The following is a 25,399-nucleotide window of genomic DNA, read 5'->3' on the forward strand; positions in this document are numbered from 1 at the left end:
CGTTGAAAAAATTGTCACAACTTCCCGAGTTGAGTTCTCTCCTTCAACACACACCAATCGCCATGACACTGCAGAGTGACTGTGTTCATCGGTGCATTCATCATACGCACAACAATTATCCTACAATCTCTTCTTCTTTCTTCACTTCATGGTTCAATCCTCTTCGAATTTCTCTTCTTCCAACAAGTTGGCAAAAACATCTTTCAAACACCTCTTCCACTAATTCTCCTCCTCCTTCATCTCTTCTTCTTGTATTATTATTATTGATACTAATTCTAGTACTTGGTAGTTCGGTTCAAGGTGCCGAATCATCCATTGTGTTCATTTCTAGCAAATCCTCTCATCCATTGAACCATCATGATAAAATCAATTCACATTCCCAGAATCACCAATCTGACGTTCATCATCTTCATCAACCTTCTTCTTCCTCTTCTCATGAAGTGACTCACTTCCGTAAAGAAATTATTTCACCACCACCACCTTCCTCAAAAAGCAGCAACTCCCTATTATCGAATACATTTTCGAATGTTCGAACAACTTCTCAACAACAAGAAATTCCCATCTTTTCAATTCCTTCTTCTCTCACACTCTACTCGAACACACCTTTGCAAATTCCAATTCTTCTGACAAGTCCAATGACCACCAAAACAAAATTTGAATATTCTTGGAAAATTACATGTTGTTATTCGAGAGAACAACAACAACTTGTGTCTGATCAAGTGATTGTTTTAAAAAGTGGTACTTCTTCATTAATTTCAATGGGAGAATATGATCAAGATGTGATTGGAAATTTCACACAATTTTATCGAAATTTTGGTGTTTCTTCTTCTTATTTGAAAAATTCGAGTATTGGATGGCGAGTGGATTTGGATATTACTGGAAGAGGAGATTTTGATGTCATTACTTATCAAACTTCGAAAACTATTGATGTGAATTTTAAATTATTGGGAGCTCATGCAAGTATTAAAGGAGAGAATCAGGAATTTTCAATACGAGAGGGAACTACAAATGTCACCATTACTCCAATCATACAGAACTATGATCGATTATTTAAGAAAATTGATAAGAGTTTGATGGAATGTAAATGGAGTTGTCAATATATGGACACGACCAAAACTGATTTCAAGAATTGCTCAAATTTTGAATCATTCAACACATTTTCCAATTCTAATTGTAGACCCATCAATTTGGCAGACAAGATTGAAGGGAATATTATCAATGTTGATCATTTTCTCGTTGGAATTACCTATCGATATTTGAATTTGTACTATATTGAGTCTGAAAAGTACACAATTACTCTGATTCCACTTGCATTCAATGACAGCAGTCCTGTAATACTTAGTTTAGAAAGTAATATTGACATGTTGCAATATCATCCTCCCAACACGGCTGCCTTTCTGTATCCAGTTTTCACACAATTGGTTTACAATACTTCACAAACCAAAACATTAATTTTCTATTGGGAAAACGAACAAACTGGAGACTTTTTTCCGTATCGAAATTTAACACTTTCTTCATTGGAACCCAACACTCTTTACTCGATGAAATGCACTGTTTACTATGTGGGAAAACCTCAACAAAAAAGTTCAATGAGATTGACCTTTCGAACAGCAAATAGTATTTCAAAACCTACTTTTAATCTTTTAACTTCTTCAATCGAAGCTTTCACTACTCGAGTTCAGTGGAGTGGAAATTTAGGAACCTCGAGTGCCAACGAAAGTCTCTGTTTCACACAAGTGTTTGCTGAGACTTCCACTTATGGAAATGTGAGCTTGACCAATGGTGGATTTTTGTGTTTGAATAATGATTCATCGACGACTATTTTAACATTGCGGCTCCCATTAAGAAGAGTTGCAGATTACGATACGATCAAATTATATTTCATGATCACCGATGGAATTACTCAAGAATTGTTCACTTTCACTTCATCATCAAAGTCTACAGTGATTACCAATGTTGTTACAAGTGATAAGATGTCTCAAACTTTGTTGAGTGTGTTTAATAGCCAACAGTCAAGCACTTTTGAAAATGAAAAACCATTTCTTCCGTCACAATTACTCGTTGCAACTTATATCATGAATGACTTTTACACCTATTATGGAAAAGCAATACTAATGTCAACGTCTGATTATGGAGTGATGGCTTCCACTTATTCCACACTTTTGATGAACATGAACTCTTATTGTAACCAAGATGATTCTTTTTTTGAGAATGTGAAATGTTTAAGATTTTTAGGAGCCATGTTAGGAAGCTCTAAACTCACGACTACCTTCTCTACATACTCTTCGACACAACAATATTCATCAACAAGTAGTTTAATTTTCAGAGAAATTCAAAAATTTCTTTATAATCTTTCGTTGCGTTCAGGAACGATTCTCTCCGATTATATGACAAGTTTATACATGAATCAAGTGGGAGAGAAATATACAGGAGATTTCTTTGAATATATTCCACAAGCGTATCAAGCAATTTCTCCAGCTAGAGTATATGTCACCTTTTACAACAATTTGATTGTGGAAATGAATAGTAACACGATTAGTGACAGCTCATTCAAGTTATCTCAGTACATGATCAATAGTTCGGACAAGTTATCCTCTTTTAGTACTTCCTTTTCATTCATGACAAAGGTCAAATTGGACACATTTTCGATTCACACGACATTTTCCTTGAAAGATTCCATTCAAGTTCAGCTTCCAGAATTGATGAATATTTTACGCGCCTATTCCAACAGTGATACTTTTATTGTTTCTCTTCAAATCACTCCACCAAACAACGTGACAGATTCTCCCTGTGAAAATGTGAAAGTATCTTCCAAGAAGCTACAATTTCAAATCATGGATTCACAAACCAATTCGAAAATTCCACTCAGTAATTTAACAAGCCCAATTTTATTGAAATTACCAATTCTTACAGGATCTTCAAATGCCTCCTTAGGAAATTCATCCTCCTCCAAATGTGTCTATTTCGATGAAAGTCTTTCCACTTGGTCAACAAATGGATGTAATTTAGTGAACACAACACTCACTGATTTTTATTGTGAATGCAATCACACCACATTATTTTCAACTCTCACAAACTTGTCAGGAAACTCAAATATCACAACACCTGAAGTCACATTTACCTTAATTCCCTTAATTGTAATTTCATCTGTGACAGGTGGTGTTATATTAATGACACTTGGTGTTGCAACGATCATTCAATGTATTCTCCATCTCTATAGAAACACCAATTCTTTCGATTCTGTTGAATTTTTATTACCAGGAGAATTCAAACCACATTCACATCCGAGAAAAACAGCTTCTCCAAAACAAGAACAACCACCTGTCAAAACTCGATATCGAGATTTAACATTTGGAAAAAAGATTTGGGAATGTCTTAAAGAATTTCATCCCATGATTGGACTTGTCTTTCCAAAACGATATTTTAAAAGAATTCACATCAAAAAAGTGGATCGTCTCGTCATTCTCATGGTTATTTTCATGACCATTAGCACCACCAATGTGTTGTTACTCTCAACGAATTACACGACTTCCAATTGGGCAATTTCCATTCCAGCAGCCGTTGCATTAGGAGCTGCAGAATTATTTCAAATTCCTGTGATTTTGTGTGTTGCTGTGAAATCTCTATTTTGGAAAGTCACAGGATATGCCTATAGTTCTTTATTAGCATTTGCATGTTTAATACTTTCAATTTTAGGGAGTGCTGGAGTTTTCACACGTCAAAAATTGAATATGGATATTCTAAATTGGCTTTATAATACTTTAATTGCTCTCGCTTGGGATTTAATTGTATTGAAATTAACATTTGCAGCATGTATGGCTTTTCTATTGGAAATCAAAATTACAATTGAAGTGGAAATTGAGGAATATCGAAAGAAAAAGAGGCAACAAACTATGACATTAGATCAACAACCATCCTCCTCTTCAAACCGTCGTGTCATGATCACTGTGGAAAATAATGTCAAAATTCCAAAACTCGCCCTCCATGTGGGTCAATTTAAAAAGCCTCCAATTCCAAAACTCAATTTTCATGGAAAAATTGAAGGTTATACTTCTCCTAAAGACAACAATATTAATGAACTTTCTTCTCTACATGCATCTGAGAGTGAAAGAAGTGATGATGATTTTACTGCTACGACAAACACGAGTGAAATGCTTTCAGGTCATTATTTGAAACAAACTCCAAAAGAGAATTCAAACAATCATGTCAATAATCATGTCAACAATACTGTCAATCCAACAGCTACAACAACAACATTGGTGACCACCATTTCTGAAATGGATCCATCGAATAAGAATGAAACAAATTCAACACATGTCTTTTCGAATAATTTAACAAACGAAGAGAAGGACATTGAGAAAATGAATGATTTCGACCAACAATTAATTGTTCATTCTTCACAACAACAAGAAAGTGATAAATTGACGACAACATCAAAAACTGAAGATTGTAATACTGAAGATTTGTCACAACGGCATTCAAATGATGAAAATGACAACATTCAATCATCCACTCCTCAACAACCTCAAGAAATCATTTCTAGCAATTTTGATCAAACTCTTGATGATGAACATTCAAAAGACACAACGAATTGTGACCTTTCCATCACTATGGAAAAGAATGAAAAAGATGTGAAAAATCATGACGATTCAGAACTCGTGTTGAATTCTGATGTGAAATTGGATGAAAAGAAATCTGAACAATCTTGTCAAGAAGATCTTTCAGAAAAAACAACAACTCGTTCACAACATGTTGATCAGGACACGATAGTGGATGCTCCACATGTTGTGAAAGAAGAATTGAATTTAGAATTGAATCATTCTAACACGTTCATTTCTGATAATGAAATTCAAAAAGTATTGACATCCAACACGTTCACTGAAATTATTGTCATTGATGACCAAGTATTAACAACAGAAAAGAAAGATGATTCTCCACTACTCACCAATGCAACACAAGATGTTTCTTTGATTATTGAAAAATTCATCAAACAACAACATGAATTCAACACTCGAGATTCACAACCTCACGAATGTTTTAACATGTCATTCTTCATGAATCATCTGTATTCAGATGTGAAGATTCAATTCACAGAAATGAAACAAGATTGCAAGTTGAAATATGATTTGACAAAACCAAATTTAAATGAAGAAGAAAAGAAACACTTTCCAAAAGAAAAGTGTAATAAGGACATTTTGGAGTATATTTCTGAAATATTGAATACTGATGAGACAAATGACATGTCGAATTGTGGTGATGTTTCTTCGAATCAATATGATTTAAATGACATCTTTTCAGAAATTCCATTTGAAAAACTGCAAGGAAAAGCCATTCATGAAATTTTGGTCTTAATTTCAGAATACGAATCAGAATTATTGCTTCTCATGAACAGTGGTGGTGGAATTTTATTACCTCCTTCACTTGTCATTTCCTCTCTAGTCAAGAATGCAACTAGTCTCAAAAAAGGAATTACAAATGTCAATTCTCCCATTTCACGTGGTGGTGGTGGTGGTGGCGGTGTGAATTCTCCAACATCACCCATTCGAAGTAATTCCATTTCAAAGAATATATTGGCAAGTGCTAGTAGTAGTAGTAGTAGTGGTAATTTTGGTCTTTTTAGTGCCACTGCTAAAGTCATTCGTGGAGGTGGAGTTAATTTAGATATTTCCACTTCTTCATTGGATCATCATGCAAATACTCCAAAGAAGAAATTGAATTTCCCAAATAATAACCAAGTGAACAATAGTAGCAATCTAATTTCAACTCGTAGTTCAAATTCTTTAAATTCTTTAACTGGAGGTTATTCGAGAAGTAGAACATCGAGTTTTTACAAACCTTATGAAATTGAGGATCACATGATTCGAGTTCACACTCAATTTTTCAGTCGATTCAGGAAATTTATTATGAACCATCCATCTGCCAAATCATTGTTCTTGAATCAGAGTACAAGCAACAGCAACAACAGCAGCAGTCAATCTGATATTCTCGAGTCGAAACGAAAAAAGGCACTCAACGAACTGTTATTGTTACAAACTGTTTATTTACATTTCAAATTGTTGACAGTCACTACAGAAAGGAGAAAATTAATGGCCAAACAAATTATTGCCAAATTCGTGAGCGATGAACAGGGAGAATATTATGTCAATGTTGGATTTTACAAACGTGTCTTGTCATCACTCATTGCAGATGAAAATTTGAATGCAAATTGTTTTGAAAGAGCTTGTGAAATTGTGGAAATTTCTTTAAAACCAATCCTTGCTGCCTTCTTGAATTATCTGTGTGGTCATATGCAAGAAAAAACAATGAAGGATCACACACAGGCAACAAGTGAGATACAATCACAGAATAATACTCCTCATTCCAATTTCCATGGTGAGGAGGACCAAACCAACAAGTTGAAACAAGATCAACATCAAGACATGTGGACGGTGTAACGTGAAAACCAAACTTCCAAAAGTCCATGAAAATAAATTTCACATGAAAATCAATATTTACACAAAAAATTGAATCTAAATATTGTATTACAGACACAATCGAAAAGGAAATTTTGAATGAATCATGATGGGTGTTGAAGAGCTCAGAGAGGTGCCACTAGATGATCCTCTTACTGGAGTCTTGTTGGTTTTGAGAAGATTGAATTCAGCAATAATAAAGGAAAGGACTGGATAAGATGGATTTTCTCGAACAAGACAAGGAAGTCTTGTTCCATTGTTGTGATCGTGACTTGGGTTGTTGGGAATAAGTGTGACAAACCTCTTGTTGTGAATTCAACGATCGGAAAAATGTTTGTGGTGGTGGTTGTGAAAATGATCCAAATTGGGGCATTCTGGACAGCAATGTACTTTTTTGAGAGACATTGGTTGAGAAGGAAGTACTTGTTTCCATCCATTGAGATGTCAACCATTGTTGTTGCTGAATGAGCTCTTGGCTGTCTTTCATGTCACAACGTTGTTGTTCCAATTCGTAGGCCGTTTGAAGCCAAATACTCGCCTTGGAAGGTGCATCTTTTGAAAGAAGTCCACCAGAATGAAACAAATTCTTCCAATAGTCGTGTTGAGTCGTGTTTCTGGTATGTCTGACATCTTGTTGTTTGTCATGGTTGGAGTGACCATCTTGGAGAGTGGAATTAAAATATTCATCAAGAAATGGTCTCAAGGATTTTTGGAACATCTTTTCCTTCAAGTTGTTCTTGCTGAAATTGGTCATGGCGAAGGAAGTGGTGGACTTATTCTCCATCGCGCAACAGAAATGTATCCAATATTCAGTCCATTGATTGTGAGCAAGATAAAATTCAGCTTTCCATTTTTGTTCCAACATGGCATTTCGTTTCACAGGTTTGAAAATCAAGTCTTTGTCAATCGCGGAATAATTTGGTTGATACTTGATCGAAGAATAGGTTTCAATGATCAAGTTCATCATTCGAAACTCGAATGTGTGACCATCAAATAAACGACCTTCTGAGACCTTCACTTTTGAGCTCTCCAAATACCACGCTGGCTCTTTAAATTTTTGTTTCGTTTCCAAAATGAGTTTTCTAAAGTCCATAAGGTGAGCTCGTTTGGAATCAATGGCATCTGCAAGTGCTTTGGCTAATAACTTTTTCAACTCAATATCATCACTTTCTCGTACAAGCATGTTACAGTAAAAAATTTCTGAAATAAGGTTATCCTTATGGATAATACAATTCACATGTTCATTAATAATATCATGATGTGAAACAGGTTTGTTTGTTTCAATGGACGTATGGCTATCATAATCAACTTTTGGAGATTCCTTGTCAAACAGTGCAATTATTTCTTGATCGAAAATAATCACATATCGGTCACTGAAAACTCAATGTGCTCTCACATTCATCAAATAATATCATACTGAATATATTTCACTTACCCATCTAAATCACCACCTCCCATAAATTGATGAATCGACTTTTGTTTGTAACACTTGGGAAAAACAATAACATTCTCTCTGGAAGACAAGTATTCAGCTTCTTCAGCAGTAAATGTGTTAGGAAGGGTTTTTACAATTTCAAGTTTCATAATATCACCTTGATAGGCAAGAGGATTTCTGTATACAATGACATGTTGTAAATTGTGATAGTCACGTTCTCCAAGAATGTTACGGATTTTTAGGCATGCAATGAACACTTGGTTTGGGCCAAGTTTTCCAGTTTCATCAATGATTCCAATTAAATTAATGCATTTCTTGATTTTGAATTTAAGCGAAAAATGATTGAAAAACAAAGATTGACACTTTCTCTCTATTCTTTTCATAATCCACTTATGAATGAAAGGATTGTCCAATCTGTGACCTGCCAATAATAAACTTTTCACTTTGCTATAGATAGAATCTTGGTCAAATGTTGTGCTTGAATTAACATCATTCAGCACGGATGAATGTTTGAGTTGTGACCTATTCTCTGGATCCAAGCACAGCTTCTCAACCAAATATTCATCCAATCGTGTTAAAAATATTTTTTCCATTTCTTCTCGTTTTGAAGTTAATTGCAACATGCAAGACATGAAATGAAGATTGATGCTTCCACCAAAAATCCTAGAAACCTCCAAAACATCAAAGTTACTATAAATATTTGTGTTTCCAACAAATTTCTGCATAGATTTTCTCATCACACACCGCACTTGGTCGTTAAATCCATATTTTTGTTGCAATAGGTTCCAAAACTTCATTGGAATTGCTTGGAGGACACCCTTAAAACCACCCACTCGAAATTGCATCGCTACAATATGATCAATCTCACTGTCATCAATGAAACGAGAAACGTCTCCGTCATACAGAAATGGTTGCTTCTCTGTGTGAATTAAAATATCTCGAAAGTAATCTTCTCGTGCAAAGCCACAGCCATCAACACCAGGATAATCTTGTTCATCATCCAAAATAAATAATTCTTCTGTTAGTAATTGTTTCCTACTGAAAAAACTCTTGCCACTATTTAAAGCCAATCGGCTCAATGCTTTTCTTGGACCTTTTTTTGCAGCTTCAGAGAAATTGCCCAACATGGATACCAAATATACGTGGTTGATATGTGACGAGATAAACAATGATAAACCTGTTCGACTGCAAAGAGAAGAATTGCTAGAGGTGAAGAGCTTGTATCGTGTGCCGTTATAAACAATACCATGTTTGCAAATGTGTTCCACGTCATGGGCATGTGAAGAGACATACTCTTGCGTAAAGTATAGATACAACATGGCACGTCCTAATCCAATACTCATTAAAATTCTTCCCAATCTTGTGTAGGATTGATAGATGGAGCTACAGTTGTATGAGGTTTGTTTTGAAACAAGTCCATCATTATCAATGTGTAAAAAGTATCCACCGTTAGGTCCTTCATGGATTTTTCCAATTAGAGGATATTGATTTCCCAAAATGTGATTTAGGCCATCAGTTATTAGAAATAACTGGCCCAAATCAATATTGGTAATTATTTGTTTTCCAAGGTATGTATTAATGTGTGGTTCAATTTGTGACAAGAATTTCTTTTGAAGATCCGTACGAGAATGACATGTTGAAATTTTCTGAACATCAGAACATGTCATGGTACTACTTGGTGTTGTGAAATTCTTTTCCTTTTTCAATTCTTCTGTGACAAAAACCTTGTTGGTGACATTTTGTGACACACAATTATTATCAACTGAAAGAGAAATATCAGCAAGTGCATTTCTAGTTAAACCTTGAGAGCTTAATTGAAGAGTATTGGTATCTTTTTCAACTTTTCTCTTTTTCTGACTTTGCAAACATTCCATATTTTCTTTAGGTTCGATGCATTGTGAATTGTGGTTCGAGGAAAAAACATTTCTCTCACTAATTAACGGCATGCTTGATTTTCGTTGGTAAGAACGGCATAGTGACAAAAATTGTTGTCGTTTCATCTGTTGGTAAGCATCTTGATATTTTGGGGGAGGAATAAATACTTGTTTGGGTCGACGAACATTGGAAACTGAATGAACAGGTTGCGGGGAGTTGATGGTTGAGCATTCCGAAAGTGATGATACCATTGATTTGGACTCGGATTTGATCGTGATATTATTATTCTTGTTATGAATAGTAGTAACATTTAAATGATCATCATGATTGTGAATCAATAATTTCTCCTTGTTGCAATCATCATCATGATGTGATTCCGGTGAATCAGATTCAGATTTTCAAGTTTTATTTTTTGAATTGAAAAAAAATAAATTTTTGAAAACAAAAAAATTTGTTGTTTTCCCGTCGACGTTGTGGTGGACGGGATGAGATTTTTGAAAGGAATTGCAACGACGGGATCAAAACCATCCTCTCATCATCATGGTGGTGAGCCTCAAAAACAACAGAAGGATACCAATTTCAATACCAACATTTTCAATAATTATTATTTGGACAATGGTGCTAAATTGGCCTTTCGGAATTTGTTGAACGAACATTTAGATCTTTTTCATATGATCGTAATCAGTGGATTTTTGAGATTTGATGAAATATGTCAATGTGAGCGAGTTTGCCGCAATTGGCAATTCAATATTGCGGAAGGAGGTGGTTGGAATATGTTTTTCAATTCTCTTCCTTTAACCTATAAAAAATCTAGATCTTTAAGAAAATCCTCATCGAGAATTGAGGCTTATGAAAATGAATGCCACAAACCTCACACCCTCACCAAAATGGATATGAAGAAATTCTTTTTAATGATTTAAAATTTTATGTCTTTGGATGATTGTGGTAGCGTTGTGACCAGTATTGATATTGAGGAGGATGAATCTATCCAAACACGTAACCCATTATTGGATTTTGTTTCTGAAAAATTTTACAAACGTGTTGGAGATGCCAACTTGAGTTTCATTCCTTTAAAATTGCGAAATGATGGAACATGGTTTACTATTGCAAATTATGAGCTATTTCACACACCGTGTCAAAATGACAAGATTTTGCTGCATTCAATTGTGTGGTCCCAAAGAAGCTTTTTTCAATATTGTTTTTATTTCTATCCGGAGATTTATATGGAAGGAAGTTTTTTCAAAGGCGAGAGTGCCATGAACAAGTTGTTTTTATCATCCTCTCGTTCTGTAACATTGAGTGACGAAGAAATCGCACTGCAACCAGAAAATGATAACTTTGGAAGAATTCGAAAGACGTGTCAAAAATTGAAGAAAATTGAAACTTCTGAAAAATTTATTCTAAGATATTTAGATGACCAATTTTTCCACAATCCAGAGATTGAGACCATTCAAAATCCTGTTCCAGAGGCCATTGATTATGCATTCAATCATCAAATTGAGAGATTTCTTTTCAATATTTGGTCCAACGGCTTCCTTCAAACAAAAGCCATTCAGAATTATGTTTTTAGATTATTCATTCACCTCGATGCTCCAAGATTTGATTTTCACACTATCAAATTTCACGATACAGCTGCTTCCTCTTGTCCTAATAAGGAGGCCATTTTGGGTGTGGAAGCATGGATTGAAGACTACCTTACCAATCAAACTCCAGAAAACTCTGAGACGTTTTATACCTTTGTAGAAGAGAAAGGAAAATTAAGCGGCTATAGCTGTGGTCAATCCGATCACTCCTATGTGTACTAGTGATGACACTCACTAAGGAAAAAGACACCCGTATGACACATGGCTGTCATGTGAAACGAGTACGATATACATTCTATCATTATTCATGCCGAGGAATGGCATTGAGTTAATTGACAAAATAATTATTAAGAATGTCAAGCATGATGTTTCAACCTTTTTGATGTTTCCATCATCCAACCGAGATCTCAGCTCTCACTCTCTCATCACCCAATTTTGATTTTCAATATTCGTCGTCTATGATGACAACATCAAAAAAATGAAAATTTTGGTAACAGGCGGAGCTGGCTTTCTCGGTACGTTCTCGAACTCCTCTCACACATTCTTTCTCATTCCAATGATTTGCATCATCCATTGATGATTATATTATATCTCATGTCGTGAATATAAATGATTCCTATTTTCAACCATATGATATTCATATACCAAAATGATGATGATTTGTTCACCACCACCACCATAAATAGGAAGTCATATGGTTGATTATCTTTTAAAGCAGAGCAACAATCAAGATGAAATTTATATTGTGGATAATTTGCAAACTGGATCCTTGGTGAATTTGAAACACTTGAATGATCTTCCCAATGTTCACTTTATCCAAGCCGATGTGATTAATGCTTTGAATGATGATCGAATTAGCAAGCTTTCGGGAATTGAACAAATCTATCATATGGCTTGTGCTGCCTCTCCTCCGCACTACCAAAAGGATCCTATTCATACAACTCTTACCTGTGTGGTTGGAACCTATAACATGCTCACTTTGGCAACACAATGGAATGCTCGTTTTTTGATTACCTCTACGAGTGAGGTGTATGGAGATCCAGCCATCAACCCACAAGTTGAAACATACTGGGGAAATGTGAATTGCACGGGAACTAGATCATGTTATGATGAAGGAAAGAGAACAGCAGAAACTCTCTGCTTTGATTTTAATCGAACTAAAAAGACTGACATTCGTGTCGCAAGAATTTTCAATACTTATGGACCTAGAATGAATTTGACTGATGGTAGAATTATTAGTAATTTTGTTTATCAAGCACTTAAGGATATCAACATCACAGTGTACGGATCAGGTCATCAAACAAGAAGCTTTTGTTATGTGAGTGACCAAATCGAGGGACTCTACAAGTTAATGAATCAAACAAACACAATTGGTCCTGTCAACATTGGTAATCCTGATGAACACACAGTGTTGGAAATGGCTCAAAAAATCCGAGCTTTGATTGGAGAGACTGAAAATAACAAGATTGTTTTTCATGAACTTCCACAAGACGATCCAAAGGTTAGAAAGCCAGATATCACAAGAGCCAAGACATTGATTGGTTGGGAACCAAAGGTTGGTCTCGATGAGGGTTTGGCATTGACCATTGAGGACTTCTCCAGACGAGTTAAGGAAGAGGCGGATTTATTGAACTTGGAAAAATAAAGGAATTTAAATTGAATTGATTTTGTGCAATTTTCAATGATATGGTACAGTTAGTGACGACATGGCAATCAATGGAGCGGATTCCATCATTATCTTCAGCCACATCTTCATAGTGCTCCTCTTCGTTTCGAATTTGATCCAAATTCTTTCAAATTGTGTAATATTCAACACTATAGTACAGTTAGAGACGATATGATACAAAGTTGTCACTAGTAGAAGAAAAATTCACACTGTGCTGTCATCGTTTGACGCTCGTTCTTTGCACATGCTTTCTTTTGAATAAGGTTGTAGAATCCATTTCCGTATTGGATAATATCACATTATTTGGATGACTTGTCACAATGATAGCAATTTCATCATTCCCAAGATTAAACAACGGAGCGGATTCCATTGATGATTGTGGTGTTCGGAATGGACAAAATGGTCGCTTTCTGGGAGGAGAATGATAAAGAGAAGGTTTGAAATTTGGAACTGACTGATGTTTGTGTATCGAAGATTCAGACAAGTTCAGACATCGATCATTACTACTGTTACTACCCACACCACTGTCTGATTTTCTTCTTGATCTGGACGAATTTCCAAGATCCAGCTCGTCAAACAATTGCTCTGAATTCTTGAATAACCATTGGAAAGCTTCTCTTGAATGAGGAAGAATTCCACGTTCAATGTTTGTTTTCTCAATTCCTTCCTTCTCATCCTCGCTGTCACTACTGCTTTCACTACTACTACTTTCCTCCTTACGAAGGAGAGAAGGAACAACGATGGATGAGGAGATCTTGATCTGGGTTTCATTCTTCTTCTTCTCCTCTTTAGAACCAAGAAAGATGGTCGTGTTGTTCTTTTTACGTCGGGGATGCGAGTGGTTCAATGTGATTTTCTGAATGACCTTCTCCTCGTCTTCATCCATAAAGGGATAGGTCTTGTTATTTGTTTTAAACTTGGATGGTAATGATCCAAATCTTGTGATCGTGGAATGAAGGGATGATCTCCAATTCCCATCGAAAGAACCATGATCCGAGTTGTTGTTGTTGTTCATGCAGGCTTTTGAGCGAAGGATTGGAAGGGATGATTCCAAATCATGGCTCTGATGATGTTGAGGTGGTGGTGATGATCTTTTAAGGAAGTTCTTATTTCTGGGTTCCTTTAAAAGAGAAATGTGCTTGAACACCATCGATTCATCATCATCTTCCTCTTGAACCGATGGCTTTTCTGAGTATTGAACCTTTGGGCGAGTTTGGATGATCGAGGAGGAATAGGAGATGGCACTCTCTGAGGAACGCCTTGACGAATTTGAAACGTCTTTACGAAGTGAAGAAGAAGAAGAAGAAAACTGTAGGTTACCCATGTTTCGAATGATGAGGATGAAGAAACTTCTTCACCTTTTTTATTATAAATTTGGGAGAAGATGAATCATTCGATTCCTTAATGATCGTGAAAGAAACTTGCGTTGTTTTTACAATGGATAAGGGTGCGATGGAAAATTAATAATCATTGAAACTGCAACATGACCTCGCGACGGTTCTGTAAAAAGGTCCTTAAATGGATGTATTTGGCATCTCCAAAAATGTTTCATGTTTCCTAATTAAAACTTTTACTATAATAGTTGGTGTCTATACAAGTATACTTCTCTGATATATACATTACAAATGAAGAGTACCATTCTCTTCAAAGGTTTTCCATACCATATTATCATTTCGGACCTTAAATCCAAAGGTTTCATTGTGTTGCAAGAGTTTCGTTCCAATTTTGGTAAACTCTTTGGCTCGATCTTTGATCATGGCCTTAATCATTTGTTTCGGAATTCTACCTTTCAAATCCATATAGAACAATTGAGAGTACTCGGTCGAGGTGGGAGAAACTTCTCGGAAGGCACATCCACCAAACGATAATCCTCGGATCACATTCTTGTTGTCCTCCTTTTTCCCCAAAACGACCTCAAGTCGTGACGGTTGACATTCGGTCAAACCTTTCATGACGAGGTAATAGGTGGAAGTGGTGGCATCATAGGCTCCACTCTGAGAGGTTACAAAATCTCGATCGGTGAGAGGCCACACCAATTTGTACTTTTCATAGACCAGAACTGAGGACATTAGAACAGAAGCACTCGAGAAAGAAGAGGAAGAGGAAGGTGGACCTTGTCGATGATGATGATGAGGAGAAGAAGACGAGCATGAAGACGAGCATGATAAAGCACTCATCGTAGAGGAGGAATTCAACGTCGAGGAGAAATTCTTCTCCAGATAAGCAACTCTCTCGGTATGTGTGAGATGTGTCTCAATCTTTCTCCTGTATTCCATTTCAAACATGGTGCTCATGACCTGAGAGACATGATAAGGGAAAGTAACGTGAAATTTGAAAAAGTGTAATCCTTCGGACTCTCCCATATCGTACGTTTTGGTGGAGAGGAAACACTTGTAATGAGAGTTGGAACCAATTAATTCCCAATCGTTGGGATTGTTGGAAACAAATTGATTTTTCACAAATTTGAAATCTTGTAAGGTGACATGTTCGACTCGCAATGTATCATTTAAGGCATCTGCCATCTGCAAGACACTGTCACATTTCAAGGTGCCAATTTCATACAATACTTGTAAGGGTTGTTTCTTTAAAAACTGTTTAAAGAAATCTGATTCCAAAAAGGCAACAAAATGATTTTCTTTGAGTTGTAACAACACTTGAGATTCGACTTCATCAAACAATGATTTAGGACAAGTGGAAGTGGTGTTGATGCCACTGCTACTCATGTGAGATGATTCCAAATGATTGGAATATCCTCCTCCAACGCTGGAGGAATTGGTATAGGAACTCGCACTGCTGTTCGAGGAATCGATGGAATGTCTATTATTGTGGTGGTAGTTGTTGTTAGTTGTGCATACGGCTGGATCGTCATTCGTATGATTACTATCACATGATGAACCTTTTTTCATGGGAAGTTTTTGTGGAGGGGTAAGAGGACTTTCACTGGTCTCCATCATGGTGGTGCTGTTTGATGTTGTCGTGATTGACAAAGTTGTGGGTGTGTCCATTCCATGATGACTATTATTGAAAGAGTTATTGTTATTGTTGTTCGTGGTGGTGGTGATGCTGTTGTTCATGGACGATCTTTTTTCTTGACTCGACGAAGAAGATGACACCACAACGGAATGCAAGGAATGAACACCATTCTCCATGGGTTGTGTGGTTGATTGTTGTTGTTGTATTCCAGCATACTGATCTAAGGATGAAGAATGAGAGGAATGTAAGGGAACTGCCTGATGTGGAAAGAGTACGTTATGAATTTTCATTCGAACATCTCTTCTCAAATTGGGTTGACTCGACGCTTGATCGGCAATGAACTTGTCATACATTTTCAATGCCAATTGTATGCGCTTTCTCTCGTGTTTCATTTTACGAAATTCATTGACACTCGCCAAGAATTCACTACTCTCCGTGTTCATGGTCTCTTTGAGATAGCGTGTAAAGCATTCGAGAGTGGGACCATAATCAAAGAGGGCTTCGAAATGAATGTCAAATTGTGAAATGTCTTCTTCAACAATGAGACGTTTCTTATTGTTGAAAGCGGCGGTTGTGGAGTGGACCATCTGTTGTTGGGTGTGTTGAAAAGTCAATGGAAGGATTATGGACGGTTGGGTCTATTGGTGGTATCACCTGTTGATGATGATGAAGATGATAATTGTAATGATGTATGTAACAGAAAAAGAAGAATCAAAGTAGACAAGAGGTTTGAATTTTTTTGGGTTTGAGGTAATAGCGTCGAACAGTGTTCACATCATTCTTGTCATTTCCACTGAAACAAAGATGCATGCCCAAACAAGACTGTTCATACTAAATGCGAAACACCGATGAACTTGGACATTGCGTCCTTCTATTGACTTTTCAAATACATGCACCACTTGAAGAAGAATGAAATGCGGTTCGTGTTGGTGGTGTGGAGAGATACTTGGGAGGTATGAATGCGGAATGATGCTGCCAATATTGAAGCAACGACGTGATTGCCATTTTTGCAAAAGTCTCAACGAGTGAATGACATTCAAAGATGGTAATAACTTTTGATATTGAAAAATTGTCTTTTTTGAAAAGCGAACAGGGACCAAAACCAATTCAACAACCCTAACCCAAACCACAACTCAATTAATTACACAACAAATCAACCCATCCAAACCAAGAACAATGTTATTTTGATAAGTACAGTTGTTGAGATCAGACCCAAAAAAGTAGGTTTGTATACCGTTATCTGTCACCTTAACCAACGATTGCCAGTGAGTTTGATGGTTTTCATGTCTTATATACTGAAAAATTACATATTATGTAAGCGGGTTTAGCGCAGTCGGCAGCGCGTAGGTCTCATAATCCTAAGGTCCAGAGTTCGATTCTCTGAACCCGCAAAATTTTTGGATCTTCAATAACAGTCCAAAATAATTGATACATTCTTTGGTTGTTCCAACAATGAACGCATGATTATTCATAGTAATGAAATCAGAGCACAAGCAATACAGTTTAATGCTAAGCAAACAACAATTTCATTCAACAAGTCCCTCTAACGAGTGTGTGATACCTATAGATTCAATCTTTGATACCTGAAAATTCGTATGATGTGATCGACAATTTGTCTGTCCATGATATGGTTGCATTGAAAGCAAATGAATTCGGCCAAAGTCCATATTACAATCCAATCGATTGGTTTTTTTATGGATTAAGAAAATTCTTCAATATACCCTTTTGAAATTCAAAAACATGGTTCACATTCACAAACCAACAATTCCCCACTTGTTTCGTTTAAACAAAGAGAGTATGGAAAATAGTTAAAAATCTCTTTGCCTCCTAATGAAGCAATAGGTTCAAAAGTATCGAATGAAAAAACCTGAACTCGATGATTTCCATTGTCACAAACTAAAATATTCCGAGAAAATCGATCGTAAAGAACAGCGCAAGGATCATGAAATTCACCAAGCTCATTTCCAAATATTGTCCAATGGTTTTGATGGAATTCCATTCTGTTGTATTCTTTATCTCATCGAAGGTCTCTTTTTTAAATATTTCTACTTTGTGAATCGATACTTGGCTTACCAGTAAATATTGCTCATTCTCCACAAATGTCAAACCAAATGGTTGCTTGACTGGAAATTTGTAAACATATTCCCCAGTCCTTAAATTCAAAACCATGACATGCTGAGCGCCATGATCACAAACATATAATTGTCTAGTTGTGTAAGAGATTGTAAGTCCTTGAGCCCATCTACAATCAGAGTTTTTCCAAATATATTGAATATCTTGGGATGATTGTGCATTAGAAAGAAATTGTTTCAAATCATATTTAAATATATTATCATAAGCACAACATAATATCATTGCATCATTATTTTCTCCGTCATAATTCTCTTCAATGCATAAATGACGAGGATGTTCTTTTGGCAAAAAAGAAATACTCGCCTTGTGTTCCTTTGTTTCCAAATCGAATACTTCAATTTTGCTGCTATCATAATCAGTGATCAGTATGATATTCAATTGATAGGATATTTGAATATCGGTAGGATCATTCACGGAGAGGTTGTTATTGGCATCCGATGGACGATTTGGAGAAAATTTGAAATATTCATGGAAAAGCCATGAACTCTCTTGCGATAATTTCTTAATTTTCTCTTCAATTTTGAATATAATTCATCCGAGTGATGAGAGTAATTGTAAAGAGTATTGATCAACATCAATCTTGCACCAACTTCTTCAGAGAAAGCTTGACTGAGCCGTCCTTCCATCATATTTTTCAATCAACGAAAAGAGGCCCAAGAATGAAAATTTAAAACGCAGCAACAACCTCAATCACCAAAAGAACTTTTTCCCAATTACAAATAGGCTGCGTGGAGAAATATGAAGATGAGGAAGCACTTAACAGGTACCATTCTCTACCACTACTTCACACTCGAATTGTAGGACTGCATTCTCTTTTTGCAAGAACTCTTAAATCATTTACAGTTCTCCTTTAGGAACAACTGGCACATCTATGAAAATTATTTCGAGGTTTATTTTGGAACATCCGGGACTGAAGCCAACAGCGCAACAATCTAATGGTTGACTTCCATTTTGGGCCTAACTATATTAGTCGATTGATATTAAGTTTGCCAAGTAATTGAAACAATTAATGTGTGTTAAACTTGGATTTATGAATCATGGTAAGTTTAGACTCTCAGGATACCACATTTTAATTTTCGCATGGTGATGCTTTGTTTTTACAGTAAATTATGATGAAATTCACAGTGAAAAACACAGGTTTAAATACGCTTTGATGAATTTGATAAAGCAATAAAAACAGAAATCATTCATTTCACAAAGCACTTCAACTTCAAAAAATTTGTATGGACCACCCACAATTCAAGATGTAACGCAATAATTCATATATTAAGATGCCCATATATATTTAGGCCCAAAATGGAAGGCAAAAGTCTGATTGCATACGCTGGCGATCCCCCTCCCGGGAACATCAAAGCGTATGGATTTGCATGTGGAGAGACCATGGATTGAGTCCTAACGACCGTATAATGCAAACTGCCTTCACTGAGTTGAATCCACATGGTCCAATCATTATCCATGCAAGGCCAAGGAATGAATCCACACACTCCTAGTAAAGAGAATGCAACCCATCATCTCTCTCGGATCACCATCTTCATTTTTCAAATTTAATTCTATTTAAAAAAAATACACAACAACACCTCTCTCATCATATCTTGCAAGTTGTTATTTTCCTTCTTTTGAGAAGATTGTGTTGTACAGCACTGGAGAGATTTGTATTCATCTCCCAAACGAAATTTTTCATATAACCGCTCTGTTCCTTCTTTTTTCGTAATTTATTATTATTCTCATTTCCTTTATCATGCCATCATCATTGCCATCAATAAGACCATTCGGTGATGATACCATTCCGATGGCCCTACAAGAGGATGTCATGGCTTCACCAGAGAACAAACGAACCAATTGGATCGTTCTACTGACTTCTAAACGTTTTGTATTGGGCATGTTTGCGGTGTTACTCCTCTCTCTTGTATTTTCATATTTATTGTATTCTTCGAATTATTATGGAATGATCACACAGGGTTCTCACCATGCATTCAATATTTTGAACATATTCTCTGAAGCAGGAGGATCCTCTGACAAGTTGCACGCAACACCCTCGCTAAATATTTACAATTCTCGTCTCGAAATGAATGAACGTAATAATATCATTTCAGAATTGAGATATATGCACCAGAAAAACATTGCAAAACGAAGACTCAATGTGGCATCACCAATACAGGTAGAGCATGCTGTTCAATATTATGTGAAATTTAGGTCGGTTGAAACAACACAAATCAGTTCAAAACCATCTTCCGCACCTTTAACAAATTTGCAACATGCTCTCTTCAACACTTTACAACCAACACCCGATACCGCCACGCTTTCATCTGTCAATACAAATTCTCCACCACCAAACAATGAGGAATTTCACAGAGTTTCAAAATTATTGGAACACTTTATTATTGGAACTGTTTCGTCACAACCCAAATCTGAAACTACATCACCCGGTATTATAGAGTCCATTAGCTCCCTTTTTGCATCATTTTCATCATCCATGAGTGCAACCACACCAAGTGGCACGAGTGTGGTAGTCATTATGAGAGCCAAACCATCCCAAATCGCAGATCTTGCTTCAAAAAATTTAGAAGGAATTGAGATTGAATGGATTGGAAGAGTAGACTCCACTCGACACAAAACAGCTCTTGATTTTGGAGCCATTCAAAAATTATGGGAACAGCGTCAAGGCATTCTCTCTCAACAACATAACATGGTCGAGACATCACCTACACAACAAACTCTTGAAGCCCAGCTTGAAAAATTCACTCGATTTGAATCTGTCAATGCCAACATGAATCGACAACAACGAGCGCTTTCATCTTCCATGTTGAAATATGTGTCAATTTATGCCACAGTGATTCATTCATTGGATGCTACCTATCAAGGAACTGTAGAACAAGAAACTGACGAATTGGTCGAAGAATTGAATCAAGCATTGAAAAATCACTTCTCTGAGAGGCTCAAAATGGATCAACCAGACTCTCCTCTCTTTTATCCAGTCATGAAGGAAAGTAAGGATAAATTAAGTTTTGCATTTTCACCTTCAATTGCATCGGAGGCCATGCAAATCCTCTTAAAGCATGAAGGCATTTTCTCAGTGGAAAGACAACTACCATTGGAACTCATGAACTATCATCCAAACACAGTATTGCAAGGTATTAATGCAAATCTTCCCCTTCCTCCAAGAAACAACACCAATTTCTTCATTTGGAGCAATGGCATTACTGGAAAGGGTGAGGTGGTTGGTTGTGCCGATACTGGAATTGATTGGGATGGATGCTTCTTTTATGACCCCGAAAATGAAGTGCCACTCAATATTGTGAACATGAAACATCGTAAAATTGTTTCCTATCAAACAGTAGCTCTCAAAGATCAATATGGAAATATTCACAGCTCTGATAATAAGGATTCTGGAGACGGCCATGGTACCCATGTCTCTGGCTCGATTGCAGGAAGTATTTTGTCAACGGCAAGTAATGCACAAGACATGTCCAAGTATAATGGTGCTGCTCCTGGAGCTAAATTATTTTTTACGGATATCTTGCGGACAGGTGGTAATCAACTCTTAATACCTCCAGATTTGTACAATAACTTGTTCAAAATTCCATATCAAAGAGCAGGTGTCAGAATTCACAGTAACTCATGGGGATGCTCTTTTTCAAGCATTTTCAATTGTAAATATAATTGCAATTGTAAATGGGCCATTGATAGCGAGTATGGAAAGAAAGATGAAACAGTTTCGAATGATTTTTGTATGAAAAACTTTGGAAAATCATGTTGCCAAATTTGTAATAGCTACGATTCCAAAAGTCAAGAAATTGACAAATTCACTTGGGACAATGATGACTTTTTGCCACTCTTCGCCGCTGGTAATGAAGGATATACGTCTGATAGTGGAAATATTGGTTCGCCAACAACTTCAAAGAATGTCCTATCCGTAGGAGCTTCTCAAACAACCAACGAAGGATTTGTTGAAGCTGTTGATCATGTTGATTTCACTGGCGTATTTGCAGCCATCAAAGTCAGCACTGAAGAAGAATGTTGCAACTTCCAAGGCACTTCCGACGACCAGACCAACCTTGTGAAATCACTCTGTTGCAGCTCTTACATGAAAAAGATCTATTCTGAAAACAAAAAGTATTTTACTAAGGAGAATCTTGCATACTTTAGGTAAGTTTTTGAACATTTGATATATCTCAGCTTGACATGAATTTATTAAATTCCTTCTTTTGAATTCCCTAGTGGACGAGGACCAGCCGTTGGTAATAGAATCAAGCCCGACGTCGTTGCACCTGGTTATGAAATTGAATCCATGCACTCGGATGGAAGTGTGACCTCTTTCCAATGTTCAGCAATAAGACCTACTCCATCGAATAGCGCAGCCATTTTGACTTTGAGAGGAACAAGCATGTCGACTCCTCTATTGGCCGGAACTGCCGCTCTTGTGAGAGAATACTTGAAAACTCGAAGCGCACAGCGTCATTCGAATCCTTCGGGAGCTCTTGTGAAAGGTGTTCTCATTCACTCAGCTCAACCACTCAAGGGACTTGTTTCGCTAGATGGAAGAGGTGGTATGTTTGATTTGCGAAAATTAGACACACCCAATTCATATCAGGGTTTTGGACTTGTTTCTCTCAGTTCTGCTCTTGCATTTGAGGGATCCTCATTCGTTCTATTCACGCAAGATAGAAAAACCATTACGAACCATGCGAGAGACACGTACTGTTTCAAGAGAGTGACTGGAAAGAGCCCTTCACAAGGTGGTGACAGTTTCTTCTCAGCAACTCTAACTTGGTACGACTTGCCCTCTACCGTATTCAATGTTGAATTAATTCAAGACTTGGATCTGAATGGCTATGTTTATGCTGAAAATAGTACCAGTTCAACAAGATATCCAGGTAATGGCAACTCGAAAAATGATCATGAAAATAACGTGGAAAAGATCATGATCAGTAGCATTGACAAGGACATGATAGTTGCTGTGACTGTGTATGCGAATAAGCTCATCCAAAATCAAAATTATTCCTTAGTGATTACCTATTCGGACGATATTGAACCCATTGGTTGGTGTAATCCACCAGCAGCATATTCACCTCCTATCTCAGTATTAACAGTTTTGGTTTTGTTTGGCGTTTTGAGCTCTGTGGCCATTATTGTCATTGGAGGTATTGTGTTATTGGTGAGAAGATTTAAATATGGAGGAGGTAGTAGTGGCACTTCCACCTCTACTACGACGTCAACACCAAGCGGAGGAAGGCGACTCGGCAATGGAGAAAATAATGATAACTCCTCATGGGCGGCCAACATTGGAAGAAGATTGAGAGATGGTTTGAGAATTGGTGACATTACTCAAACAAGTCGCCCTCAACCTGCTGTTACTGAAACTCACGTACGTTTGGAAGATGAAGACGATATGGAATTACAAAATGGAGGTTCCACAGTTGTGATCAGGCCGAATGATAACCGAAGAAATGAAAGAAATGAGGACGGACGGTAATCTAGACCCTAGTTAACATCAGATTCCATAAAAACCAACACAATCTCTGATACTACAAGATATGATTTCTGCCTTGCAGCATTCTTTTTCCACCTCGACTCGCGAAAGTCAATCGAAATGGCAAATCAATGAATGGGCCAATCTTTTCCATCTCCCAAAAGTACACAAACCTCTAATGAGCAGTTAAGTTCAAAATGTACCTTATGAAAACTGTAACTGACCCCGAGAGTTGCAAGGCCCACATTCGTGAATGCATTCAAGGAGGTTTGCTAGACGTTTTGAAATGTTATTCCTCACGCTCAAATTTGGAATTTCATTGTGCTTTAGCATTTGGATTGCCCACCATGACGAAATTATCGGAAGAATTTGAATCACATCCAGTATTGGACCAATTTTACTTGCAAAGGGCCTAAAAGTGATGGAGATTTGGATTCTCAGGTGGATCATACTTGGAGAGTGGTGAAAGAGTTTTACACTAGAATGAACTCCCACTTTCAAAAGCAGTCTCAGGAACAAATGAAACTCTTGCTAGAGGAGGAGCATAGGAAGAAGGACCTCAAAAAGAAAGATCCAAAACGAAGTAAGCAAAAGAAAAAAACAACTGTCGAGTCCCAAATGCCCATCAAGAACTCAAGTACCTCAACACAAAAGCCTCAACACTCGGAGCAGCAGAATGCTCCTCCAATGGAAAAATTAGAAGACACCAACTGATGAACTTTGTGTGGAGCCTCAATGTGCAAACCAGCCTGAAGCCGAGCCTGAAATTCAACATCAATTCTCTGAAATCCAGCCACCTCAAAATAACCCTTCATCCATCATGGCAAAACATTCAACTCATACTCCACCCGAATGGCTGATGGAAAAGATGGTTGAAGGTATGAAGCTGTTGCAAGAAAAGATTGAAAAGTTGGACAATAAGATGGATCGTTTGGAAACAAGGATGGACCGTGTTGAATCAAGGATGGACAAGTTCGAAACCAGACTTGACAAATTCGAAAGCAATTTAGGCATGCTGTGTAAGCTAATACGGAACCAAGAATTTGAGAAGAGAATGAGGACTCGGCAACAACAAGCGGAGGAAGGAGACTCGGCAATGGAGAGTCAGAAAATAATAATACTTCCTCAGGGACAGCGTAAATTGGAACAAGATTAAGAGATGGTTTGGGAATTGATGTCATTATTCGTCAAATTACTGAAACTCATGTACATTTGGAAGATGATTCTCATGTGGAGAAGTCATGTCTCCTCTCACTATCATCCGTCTCTATCATATAAAAGTTCAATTTGAAACAAACATGCAATGATCGCGCCAATCCGGATGATGACAAGCCTTACATGACTCACTCAAGCCTTAAAATTTTAACCGCTCAAATGCTACAACTGACTGTTGTCCCCTCCTTAAATAGTGACATGTGTATACTTTGAATGCCAAAACATCAATAAAAAACAAGTAACTCTCTAGTCTGTATGTGCTGGTGTGTGGTTTGTAACAACAAACCAACACAAGAGCATACCGTAAGATTTGATTTTTGGGCTGAAATAGTGGGAGGTTTGACTCGAACAGCACGGAGTTCGTTTGTTCATATCATCATGCACATACCATTCTTTCTGCAAGTGGTAAGTATTTGAATGAATTGAAACATTAAATGCTGTTATTATGTAATGGGAACTATCGAAAAAAGCAACATTTAACAATAATGAACAACCATCTAACAGAGAGAATGATGAGAGCTCTGAAACAACAGCAGCACTCTCTGTTTTCAAAATGAAGAAGCATCACGATAACCAAGAGGAAAAAGAATGCACTAA

At 36.9% G+C, this 25,399-nt stretch overlaps 8 protein-coding genes across 8 annotated transcripts; 4 read left to right on the plus strand and 4 right to left on the minus strand.

The window, feature by feature from the left end:
- Window positions 1–62: 62 nt before the first annotated feature.
- FDP41_004018 (uncharacterized protein) lies at window positions 63–6,434 on the plus strand (the record flags this gene model as incomplete). Its single annotated transcript, XM_044707387.1, has 1 exon — window positions 63–6,434. One exon carries the CDS (start codon window positions 63–65, stop codon window positions 6,432–6,434), a length of 6,372 nt encoding a protein of 2,123 aa, XP_044561436.1.
- Window positions 6,435–6,639: 205 nt separating this feature from the next.
- FDP41_004019 (uncharacterized protein) lies at window positions 6,640–10,013 on the minus strand (the record flags this gene model as incomplete). Its single annotated transcript, XM_044707388.1, has 2 exons — window positions 6,640–7,825; window positions 7,888–10,013. 2 exons carry the CDS (start codon window positions 10,011–10,013, stop codon window positions 6,640–6,642), a joined length of 3,312 nt encoding a protein of 1,103 aa, XP_044561437.1.
- Window positions 10,014–10,688: 675 nt separating this feature from the next.
- Window positions 10,689–11,567, plus strand: FDP41_004020 (uncharacterized protein; the record flags this gene model as incomplete). Its single annotated transcript, XM_044707390.1, has 1 exon — window positions 10,689–11,567. One exon carries the CDS (start codon window positions 10,689–10,691, stop codon window positions 11,565–11,567), a length of 879 nt encoding a protein of 292 aa, XP_044561438.1.
- A 256-nt stretch (window positions 11,568–11,823) lies between these two features.
- FDP41_004021 (uncharacterized protein) lies at window positions 11,824–12,990 on the plus strand (the record flags this gene model as incomplete). Its single annotated transcript, XM_044707391.1, has 2 exons — window positions 11,824–11,860; window positions 12,032–12,990. The coding sequence occupies 2 exons, from the start codon at window positions 11,824–11,826 to the stop codon at window positions 12,988–12,990; spliced, it is 996 nt and encodes a 331-aa protein (XP_044561439.1).
- Window positions 12,991–13,228: 238 nt separating this feature from the next.
- On the minus strand, window positions 13,229–14,335 carry FDP41_004022 (uncharacterized protein; the record flags this gene model as incomplete). The annotated part of the gene is made up of 1 exon (XM_044707392.1): window positions 13,229–14,335. One exon carries the CDS (start codon window positions 14,333–14,335, stop codon window positions 13,229–13,231), a length of 1,107 nt encoding a protein of 368 aa, XP_044561440.1.
- A 295-nt stretch (window positions 14,336–14,630) lies between these two features.
- Window positions 14,631–16,571, minus strand: FDP41_004023 (uncharacterized protein; the record flags this gene model as incomplete). The annotated part of the gene is made up of 1 exon (XM_044707393.1): window positions 14,631–16,571. The coding sequence occupies one exon, from the start codon at window positions 16,569–16,571 to the stop codon at window positions 14,631–14,633; it is 1,941 nt and encodes a 646-aa protein (XP_044561441.1).
- Window positions 16,572–17,880: 1,309 nt separating this feature from the next.
- On the minus strand, window positions 17,881–18,746 carry FDP41_004024 (uncharacterized protein; the record flags this gene model as incomplete). Its single annotated transcript, XM_044707394.1, has 2 exons — window positions 17,881–18,629; window positions 18,704–18,746. The coding sequence occupies 2 exons, from the start codon at window positions 18,744–18,746 to the stop codon at window positions 17,881–17,883; spliced, it is 792 nt and encodes a 263-aa protein (XP_044561442.1).
- A 1,109-nt stretch (window positions 18,747–19,855) lies between these two features.
- On the plus strand, window positions 19,856–24,743 carry FDP41_004025 (uncharacterized protein; the record flags this gene model as incomplete). The annotated part of the gene is made up of 3 exons (XM_044707395.1): window positions 19,856–22,263; window positions 22,336–23,482; window positions 24,381–24,743. 3 exons carry the CDS (start codon window positions 19,856–19,858, stop codon window positions 24,741–24,743), a joined length of 3,918 nt encoding a protein of 1,305 aa, XP_044561443.1.
- Between the last annotated feature and the right edge of the window lie 656 nt (window positions 24,744–25,399).

This window comes from Naegleria fowleri, assembly GCF_008403515.1.
Source record: "Naegleria fowleri strain ATCC 30894 chromosome Unknown tig36, whole genome shotgun sequence".
Lineage (NCBI taxonomy): Eukaryota > Heterolobosea > Eutetramitea > Acrasida > Naegleriidae > Naegleria > Naegleria fowleri.